This window comes from Frankliniella occidentalis, unplaced genomic scaffold (genome assembly GCF_000697945.3).
Source record: "Frankliniella occidentalis isolate FOCC.00 unplaced genomic scaffold, Focc_3.1 Scaffold20, whole genome shotgun sequence".
Classification (NCBI taxonomy): domain Eukaryota; kingdom Metazoa; phylum Arthropoda; class Insecta; order Thysanoptera; family Thripidae; genus Frankliniella; species Frankliniella occidentalis.
Genome location: NW_026267150.1, coordinates 1,566,473 through 1,576,765, shown reverse-complemented (window position 1 = coordinate 1,576,765; position 10,293 = coordinate 1,566,473). Strand labels below are relative to the sequence as shown.

Below are 10,293 nucleotides of genomic sequence, written 5' to 3'. Positions count from 1 at the left end.
CCTACGCACGCAGGGCACGCTTTGTCGGACCCACAACCCTTCTTCTTGCACGGCCTGTGATAGCGTGATCGGGATCCATGGTCATTTGGATATCGTATCACTCTATTTAAGTTTACCTATTGATTACGTTTATTGATATTTATTAAGATTGCTGATTACGAAAAGAACCACCGATCATTTAGACGCTGCACACTTTTTTTTTGAAATTTCAGCCCATAGCACAATTTTGGTGTGTTGAAAAAATAAATACCGGATGTTTCACCGGCTCCGCACTTTGTTTAGTTGTACTGTGCCCCATGTGTCTGTTCGCTCGGGGGATAGGGGGAAAATCCTATAGGTAAACGCTGGTGAAACAAATGTAGAAAGTTGCACACCGAATGATGTGCAGTATCAAGTGTGCAAAAACTAAACACTTCGTGATGTCGAACTGAACTAGACGTCACTTCGTGTGCAAACATTAGACGTTTTGTTTACGTTTTGATAACTAGTGTTCAATATTTGCACACTACTAAGTGTGCAGTTCAGTTAAACACCTTGTAATGTGCAAAATCATCAGTTACACACTTAAGTGTGCAATATTTGCACACTTGTTTACCAGTGAACCTACGCGCTCGTCTGCATGGAACAGCTTACCTAAAACATAGTATAGGACGGGGGCTAGGGAGAGGGCTCCGTGTCTTGTGTGATGAAGCTGGGGGAGGGCAGATATGCTCTCGAGATTAGTTCCGATTTGCGGGACCACCGCGTGTAACAATTATCATCATTGGAGCCAAGGCACTTTCTTTCATTTTTTCCTTTCTAAAATAAAGTCGCTCCAGAAATAGCTCGGGACAGCGACACATGAGTAAGCGTCTCTGAGCGTGACGCCTCGGCACACAAGAGCGAGACTATTGTGTGCCTAGACCGCACGGAGGGGAGTGCACCGCACTGCAAATATAGCTCATGTGTGAGCTTCGAAAAACAAGCGCTTCTATTTCACCTGTTTTTATTTTTCCCCCTCTTTGTCCGTTCACCCCATATATCCGAGTGCATGCGCGGCGGGCTTGTTTGCGCCTCGCACAAACAGCCCGGCCCTTTGCGCGGCGAGGTGAGGAGGCGGGTGTGCTTCCCGAGGAATGCGCCCCCTTCGGTTCCGATCCATCAAGACGCCCTCTGTGGCTCGTTTTTGGCGGGTTGCGATAGGAGGGCCGCGGCGAGAGCGAGAGCGAGAGCGAGGGCGAGGGCGAGGAAAGGCTGGTGGCGAGTCTGCATCAATAAACAGGGGCTGCCCCCGCACGACCGCGACTCTGCAGAGAAGTTTGCTCTGAACTCCGGACAATCCTTGATTGCAATCGGCGATTTTATTTTGTCGGAAGCACTCAATGAAAAAGTTTAGCAAAAGGTGTTTTGATTTTGTTTCTTTTGAATTTTGTTTGCTATACTTGACGGCATGAAGTTGTCCTCACTCCCTGCCAAATTGACAAACTCTTCCCGGCGGCTGCAAGGGAAAATCAAAAGAACTCGACAGTTTTTATTTCATAAATATTTGTCATGCAAGGGAGAAGTGCGCAATGAGAGGGTTTGGCTTGCCCCAAGGGCCCCTTTCTCTCTTGCAGTTATGCAGAGTGGATGTCCATTGTCCAGTCGCGTAGCAGCCAATTGGTAATCTGGCCATCATGCAAACGTGCGGGCATCGATTACTCTCTGTTCTTTATTACTGAAACTAATTTTCCTCCGTTAATTGCCTCAATAGACTTCGCCGGGCAGTTGTTTCCCTTTAGCAGCATACAACATAGCGCGTTAGGGCTAATGGGAAAAAGTGGGTTGGGGGTAGGGTAACGCGGCGTTTAAAATAGTCTTGTTTGTGCTTCTTGGGCTAACAGAAACGCCCAGGAATGTAGAGCAGACTCGCTTGTCCTGGCCGGAGGTCCTGCCCACCGCACCAAACTTACTGCGTCCTGCAGCCTCCCCCTCCCTCCCCACTCCCGCGACACCTTTACGTGCCTGCGGCGGGCGGGCGCAGCCGTTTTCGCCACCTCCGCCCCGCCCTCCCCGACCCTGCCACAACAACACTGCAGCTGCACCACACCGTTTCACAAGTAGGTTACCTGAGGCCTTCTCAATGCTCGATCATCCCCTTCTTATCGGTTAGCAGGTACCAGGTACCTTAACTGCGATAAAAATTGTGGGACAAGATAAAGTTTTGGCTTTTTAGGGGCTTGGCTGGTACTCAGCTTCCACCTACTTGTAACGGTTTGGAGCTTTGCTTTTTAATGTGCACACACAGCAGTGGTGCCACGTAGCGCGCTACTCCTTGAGCACAGTGCCATCTGGCGATGCCGGCGCTATCCCATTGTCAATTGGCAATCGGAGAGAAGTCTAACTTATCAGCACCACTTATGCGTCCAACTCTTTCTTTTCTCACAATGTCACCGTTGGATGCTGCTTTTATTAGACCCCGCCGTCGTCTGCCTGATAGCGTCCACTCGGGGTTATCTCAAACAATGACAAAAAAAGACGCTAAGTGAAATGAAATGTTCAAGCATGTATTTAAAAAGTTGCCCGCTATCTCCATTTATTTTTTAGTTATTATTGTGTGTTTTTTTCTGCGCATAAAAAAGGAATTTTGCACGCCAGACGAGTACGTTTAAGACTAGTAGCTCTATATAGAAATTAGTAGCATTACTGTCTCGATGACTGTGCAGACTGACGGTGTCCTCGTTCTTTGTTGGCAGTGCCGGAGTGTGGGCGTCCACCACCACGACATGATGGAGTCCGGGCTCGCGGAGCCGGGCCTCGAGGGGCTGGACGACGAGCTGCTGCAGCGGTCCGCGGCGCGCATCCAGGCGGGCGTCCGCGGCTTCCTGGTGCGGCGCCGGCAGCACAACGCCGCCCAGGCCGCCGCCAAGATACAGGCCGGCTTCCGGGGCTACCGCGCCCGCCGGGACCTCAAGCAGCGCGTCAGGGTGGGCAAGGCCAACCCCAGCCGGCAGTAGCAGCAGGCCGCGCAGTGTAGCGGCGCAGCTCGCCGAAGGGCCACTGCCAATTCTCACTCGACACCCCCCGTGAGAGTATGCGGACTGCGGAAGCTACCAACCGCTACGTTGCATAAGAATTGATTATCTCTCGTTGTATATGGTCTGATGCTTCGGCCACTGAATTTACCACCCCTTTAAGACCTTAATTCTAGACATACGGAAATACTACTTTGAAAAATCAGAATTTGGAAATGCACTTTGTCAGGAATGTACATGATGATAAGTGATATATGCCGCAAAAGTTTGGGAAGGGCTGATTAGTATGACCAAACAATTACAGCTTTGTCCCGTTGCGCTGAGTTCACTTTATGTCAAAGTTTGCCACGTTTTATTCTTGCTCTTCCTCCATTGAGGACCATCAGAGTGTAACTTTAGTTATTTCGTTTCAATTACAGCCCGTACGACACCATTGCCAATTCTGCTGCCCTGATGGATTTGGGGATGGAGGAGGGATGTGAGGTAGGAACCCCTAGGGACTACTTTGGATCCATCAAAATCCCTAGGGAGTCATTATGGAATCCCTGGGGAGTCCTTCCCGTATTTGTGACGCCCTACGCAAGTCCCTAGGGTTTCCTTATCCTCAAGGATGTTCAAGGAAACGCCATCCCTGAGGAGTCCTAAGGGCTTCTTGTCCTAGAACCATCTCTGTGCATTCCCCAAGGGGTCCCTAAAGAGGCCACCTTTAGGGCCTCCTTTCCATCGATGTCCCTCTCAAATCCTTAGGGATTTGTCATCCCTGTACCATCCCTAGGGATCCACCGGGGTCCCACTAGACTTTCGGTCTATCCTTTCCTAATTCTGTCCCCCTAGCATCCCTAAGGACACATGAATATAGAGGGAATCCCTAGGGACACATGAAGATAGAGGGAATCCATAAGGACAGAGAGATATAAGGAATATCTAGGCACACATACGTCAATAGTTGCATGTAATGAGGAGAAAAAGGGATTGTATGGGGATGTGAATCAGATTAATTTCTCGAATATGACATAAATAGACATATGTTCGGGATAGATTACGGTGATTGGGGATGATAAAGTAGCGAATATAGAGACTGGAATCCGGGGATGGATTAAGGATAGTTTAGGGATGACACAGAGATGGAAAAAGTAGACTTAAGATCCAAAAATGGGTTAGGGATAGCATGGGGATGATACCGGGACAAAAAAACAACAACTTAAGATCCAAGGATGGATAGGGGATGGATTAAGGATAGTTTAGGGATGACACAGAGATGGAAAAAGTAGACTTAAGATCCAAAAATGGATTAGGGATAGCATGGGGATGATCCCGGGACAAAAAAACAATAACTTAAGATCCAAGGATGGATAGGGGATGGATTATGGATGGGTTAGGGATGACACAGAGGCGTAGATACAGGCTAGGATCCGGACCTGTCCTCGTAACATCGTCCACGTGGTCCAGTGGATAAGGCTGCGGCATCCCAATCGGATGTCAGAGGTTCGAGTCCAGGTAAGAGATAAAGGTATTCTGAGATTAAAATGAAAGGACGGCGCGAATTCGCGAGGGTGGGCGCTCCGGAAGGTTGGGACATGCTGTAATCATTAAAATAAAATAAATTTTCCCCTAAATTCTGAAGGAATTCCCATGTGTCCCATTTCGGTCCTTTGGATATCCCTAGTCCTATTCCAAGGATATCCCCGGGATATCCTTAGGGGTTCCATGTTGAAACAAATCAGGATATCGTCTCCCTAGGGCGCCCTAAGGACGTCCCATCCAAGTTGGTCCCATCCCTAACCATCCCTCAAATCCATCAGGGCTGTAATTGAACACTCCTTAATTATTACCAAGTAGAGAATGCGGCTCTTATGTTTTTGCGTATGAATCATGCATCATCAAATCAAATCTGTACGGCATGTACCTCCGGTCAGTTTGGATCTTCGCTTCAACTGGCGACCAATAACGAGCACCTGGTAGGAGAATCCGCACGATGAGCACTGCGAGTGATCGTTGGCAATTGAACGGGTGCCACTTCTACCGAATAGTACCCGGGTGGAGTGGCTACGATTCTTTCAAAATGCTTTCACTTGCTTGATCTAAGTTGTAGCGTTTGAAATAGTTCAGTGTAAATTCTTGCATTGACTTTTCTGAGGATATCTGCTATTCTTTATTAACGGACATAACTTTAAAGTTTACAATTGTGACCCAAAGGTTTCTATTTTAATTATGTAGGAGAAACTTCCAATTAGATTCCATATTTTACAAGGCAGGGACCGGGAATGTAACGGTTTACTATTAAATTTACTTATGTGTACTTAGTTTAAGTAGCCTCTAGTTTTTGCTGTAATCGAGAGCCACTGGTTTGGGTGGATTAGAATTGTTTGTTACGGCAAACTAGTTTTTAACTACTCACACCCTTGTTGGGTCAAAGACTGATTTTCGTATAGTTAAACGGTACTTGGCAGCCTGAGCTTAATCCGGTGCCATCGATGACCTCACGATGAATACATTAGCTTGAGCTCGTCACGAAACTATAACAATCATGATTGCCGTCCTATTGATTATTCACACAAGAGCTGTTAAATAATGTGTAGTGATGCTGCTCAGGCATCCCCAGCAAAAATATTCTAGCACCCTTCAACATGAAGTCTTAAGGCACAAAAGTCAGAAAGACTTAGTTTACGATTCACATATATTATGACTATTACCTAGTTAACTTTTTCTTTATGTATTTGTGTTACATTGTGAGCGAATCTATGCCAATATGCTTTACGTATTTTCCTTATCACTGTTAAATTACAGCTTACATGTTCTATAAGGTGCTCCCCCAAATGATTGTTTTGCGAGATGACGCGAAGGAACGCGGCTCGCCGATAGCATGCGCATTACGAACCTCTCCTCATGAAACGTAAAATATCATGGAGACACTACTTTAATAGTGGTCTTGTGAGCCTATCATGCATAAATTTCTTCTTGATATAATTAGGCACCTGCTCATAGTATGTTATCAGTGTGATATATTATTAGTCTATTAATAAATCATGTTATAGTTAAAATGTCTTTATTGAGTATTTTATTTCAACGTTAATTACTTTCCCCGCATCTCTTCATGCTACAGATGGTGTATAAAGCATCTATAACAATTCATAACAACAAACCAATCAATTGCTTAGGACCTATTATACATTGTCATATAGTTATGGTTACAATTATCACAATATCAGGCATTTACCCACGCAAGAAAGCATCAGTTCTTTCATAGGTGGGGGCCAGGAACACAATTTTGGACAGTTCGTTTCGTTGATTCTGAAAATTAATAAGTGCGATATGATAATAAATATTGTATTTTTATGGACACATCGTCACTGATTGGCAACATCGCCGAACACAATGATATCACAGCAAACCGAATAACACCAACTTATAAGTAGTTCCAAGGCACCACTAATACTGTTTACTAATGGGAAAATATTTTTTGGTGAAAGACCTACAGTAATAATAAAATGGTGTCGAACACAATAAAATTCTGTTAACACATTTTCACTCATTACTAATATGTGTGCGTGCTACGCTTACGTAAAATTTTTTTAATACGCAAGCGTAGCACGCACCCCGAAATCAGTAAGCTGTGCATAAAGAAGTTCATGTAAAAATTTTACCGTGAGCAGTTAACGAGCCTGGTTTTTAGCCGCTCGACTCCCATGTGGACGGGGCTCCGTTGGACGGTTGCGAGTAGGATGCGACCTCCACACGGGGGGTATTGGGACGGAATAGGACTGATAGGGGCGAGGTACGGCGGGCCCCTTAGCTGTCGTCAGTTCAAAGGGTTATCATCCTCTGGGCCGCGGCGCGTGCAGGGCGGCGGCAGGCCCTCCGCGCGTGGCGTGGCGTGGCGTGGCGGCGCGGCGCGGCCAAGTGCCGCACAGGACAGCAGGGCCTCCCCGTGCGAGGCCTCGCCGCCGCGCCCTCGTGGTCGCGGGACTGATGTGCACCTCTAGAGACGCGCGCTCGTTGGCCGGGAGCTGCCCGGTGCGGGCAGGAGGAGCTATGGTCAGAAACACGTCGCCTTGGCAAAGTGGCACTCGACCGTCTCGATGGAGCAGCCGCTGCACACCTCGCACTTGCAGTGCATCCCCTCGCCGCACTGGCCCAGCACGTTAGATGGGCCTCCGCACCGTTCTCCAGGGCCCTGGAATTCAAACAGCAAGAATGTGAACGTTAGCGAAGTGTTGCGTAACTAACTGGCCAGCGTATCCGGCCTGTTCGAGCGTCAAGTAGGTTAACTGATGAATGATAGTGTTCAACCCTTCAACACTTTCAACTGCCAGTTTTGTTCACTATAAATTGTACCCCTTGGTAGACGCAGTTTAAGTGCTCACCTTCCTCCGTTGAACACTTTCTATGTGGGAAGTCTAAGTTGTACCAGGTGGCTCCGCGCACTTTTGTAGTTAGACTGTACCGCACGCACGAGTGAGGGCGGGTAGCCTACTCGCCCGGCCCGCACAGTTAAAGTCTTACGAAGCAAAATGCCAAATGCTTCGTACGTACGAAGGATTTGCTCCCTACGAAACGTCCAAATTCTTCGTATTACAAAGGATTTGGCATTTTTCTTCGTAAGACCTTAACAGTGCGTAAGGCGCCGTGGACAGGGGTGATAGGCAAGCCCGCCCGCACTCCTGCGTGCGGTACAGTCTAACTACAGAAGTGCGCGGGGTTAATCAGCCACCTGGTACATTTGAAAGTGTTCAATGGTGAACACGCTGAGTGCGGCGTGACAACAATAGGTTCACGCTTTGCCGATTTTTTTCCATCTAACTCTGGAGTCAATCTCTGCATATCTTATTTTTATGCGATCTTGCTTAGAATTTTGTGTTTCCCTTACGAGCTACATGTGCCCTTGCCCTTGATTCGCGTAGAGTATAGGCGAATAAAGCTACACATGGCAGAAAAGGGGACCGGAAGACCCGTTATCTCGCGTTTAATTAGGTTTCTCCAATGAGAGACAGACAACAATGTGGTATCGGGCTGACCTGACCCGATCGCGACGTCCGTTGTTGACGTCTGGCTGGTAAGGGGCGGCGGAATGGTCGGTCACAGCGTTATGCCAATTTCCCGTTTTAATTACTGCACTAATTTTTCAGCAACTAAGTGCTCTCTCTCTCTCTGGTTTCAAACAGAAGCGGGAATACATACCAAAAATGCACTGGGTGTCTGATAAACCGCGTCGTAATTCGTAATTACACCGGAATTAGCTACCTGGCACGTCTGATTTACAGTGTAGCAGGCAGTCGGAAGACAAACCCACCAGCACGCGTAAGTGCGGTAAAGTATACCTATACGAAATGCGACCGGATTTCTCAGACACTTTGTAAAGAAGTTGCAGTATGACTCGCGCCACTCCTAACCTTTGTCTTCCCGAAACCTCTACTAAGCACCTTAAACGATGAGATGCATGCAAGGTCGGATCCAGGATCACACCACCCACGCACCCGGCCGTTGACTCGCACGCGCCACGCGCGGAAGGACAGTCCGAGACAGTCGGACTAAACCGGATAGCTGCAGTGCGTTTGCGATAAACTCGAACCGAGTTGCTCGGACTCATCCAGATCTGACAGATCAGTCGGCTGTACTGACCTTGGCGCACACCGTGTTCCCGCAGTAGTCCGTCGTGAGCCCATGGGCGCAGTTATCAGCCCTCGCGTTGGTCTTGCACAGGGTGAAGGCATCCGATCTGCGGAAGGAAAGTCCGGTTAGGAATCGTTGTCTGGAAACATGCAACCGATTGACGGGCGTGAACGTGTTCTCCGACGGTGTGAGGTTTGCCTATACATCAGTGGAAGTGTGTCGGGTGTTTCTTTGCTCGCAGCAAAGTGTTGCAGATTTGCCTACTTCCGCCGCTCGAAAGGCGCCATGGGTGTTGCAGCCCGAACGAGTTTGGTGTAAACTGCAACAATGCACTTAAAATGGCGAAGGGAGATTTTGTTCCCAGAAAGGACGCTAAGCGCCGTGCACTTCCCCTGCTTGTTACGAACTGTCTTAGAAAATGTTATAAAGTAAAGTTGCCACAAGTAAATTATGGGCACGAAATTGCAATTGGGAAATATTTGTCCCTTCCCATCAAGTAAGTGAGGCTGTGGTGCTTTGTACAGTGTGGTCCACAGGCCCCTACCTCTATTCTGCTTATACTGCACCGCAGGCAGTCATGCAAAGAAGGTGCATACTCGTACGGGGTCGTCAGCGCCACGGTGCGTGACAATACGCAAGCCCGCGCGCACGCCTGGATGCGGTATAATATAAGCAGAAGAAAGGAAGAGGTCTGTGGACCACCTAATATAACGGTCTCGGTCTCCAAACATTAAAGTCAGACTTATAGTTATTAATTTTAAAAACTGCAATATCGGAAAACAATGACTTTGTGATTGTTTATTAAATTGTATACTATTGGTGATCTACAAATAAAAGTGTGAGACTCCCAAACACCCAAAAAAGCGTGACAAACTGGCTCTAGAAAGTGTGTATGACCTTCATGTACTCTTTTCTTAAAACAATGCTTTTTCATTTTTTGGTCTATACCATTTCCAGCGAATGTCATCGTGTCGTCACACATGCCGTCACACAGAGTAATGTGTGTGCTTGCACTTTTCTTTTTAGCAGGCTACTCTGCAGCAGGCTGCTCGAGCGTCCCGTGTACATTTACCTGAGGGCCTGCTGGAGTAAGATTCCGACGATGAGGACGATCAGCCAGCAATGGATGGTGAGTTGTGGGGCCGGCATGGCGCAAGTTTAGCGGGGGGCGGCGCACGTCGAGCCAACCTCTGTGCCGTGCATTGGATTGGGCGTTGCACTGCTGCACATTGACACACACACACGCACGCACGGACGCACGGTTCGTGCACGCACTCTCTTCTCGCACGACGCCCTGAACCGCACCCCTAGTCGCCCGCGCACCAACTGGACCGGCGTGGTGGCCTCGGCGCGCCGGCAGGGCACCTCGCCGTTAGGGCCCCGCACCACCCTGCGCGACAACACAGCGTCTTCCCCTCCCGTCGCCGATAACGCGATAACGCCTGCCCGGCGGGGCGGGCCCGTGTGAGAAAGAGAGGCTGAACGTGAACCGAACTGCGCCTGAAAATTAAGAGCTTATTCAGACCGCAGTAAGGCGCCAGTCAGACGCCCATCGGTCCGCGTTCAGATCGTGTTCAGAGCTCGGACGTGTACCTGGAAGAGTTTGAACGTGGACTGATCCAGGTCTGGCTGTGGTCTGACTGGCGCCTGTACTCGGACTGAGTACGGTCTGAAAATCCGCTAAATTCAG

General features: G+C 48.4%; 2 protein-coding genes across 2 annotated transcripts in view; one reads left to right on the top strand and one right to left on the bottom strand.

Moving 5' to 3' along the window:
* LOC113202246 (serine-rich adhesin for platelets) overlaps positions 1–6,038 on the top strand; it is a 21,738-nt gene extending 15,700 nt beyond the window's left edge. The window contains exon 7 of the mRNA XM_052264650.1: positions 2,715–6,038. Coding sequence (XP_052120610.1) covers positions 2,715–2,975 — 261 coding nt within the window. The 3' untranslated portion in view covers positions 2,976–6,038. The remainder of the gene's footprint in view (positions 1–2,714) is intronic.
* LOC113202263 (neuroparsin-A-like) lies at positions 6,023–9,972 on the bottom strand. Its single transcript, XM_026416394.2, has 3 exons — positions 9,676–9,972; positions 8,613–8,709; positions 6,023–7,167 (listed from the first exon to the last, which is right to left on the bottom strand). Exons 1-3 carry the CDS (start codon positions 9,750–9,752, stop codon positions 7,030–7,032), a joined length of 312 nt encoding a protein of 103 aa, XP_026272179.1. The 5' UTR covers positions 9,753–9,972; the 3' UTR covers positions 6,023–7,029.
* Positions 9,973–10,293: the final 321 nt, after the last annotated feature.

What these genes read in the sequence shown, in the direction of transcription:
- LOC113202263 (XM_026416394.2), bottom strand. Translation starts at nt 9,752, where the DNA reads ATGCCGGCCCCACAACTCACCATCCATTGCTGGCTGATCGTCCTCATC. An exon ending in TTACTCCAGCAGGCCCTCAG is followed by an intron (nt 8,710 to 9,675) that starts GTAAATGTACAC and finishes TTCCTTCCGCAG; the next exon opens with ATCGGATGCCTTCACCCTGT. An exon ending in GGAACACGGTGTGCGCCAAG is followed by an intron (nt 7,168 to 8,612) that starts GTCAGTACAGCC and finishes TTTGAATTCCAG; the next exon opens with GGCCCTGGAGAACGGTGCGG.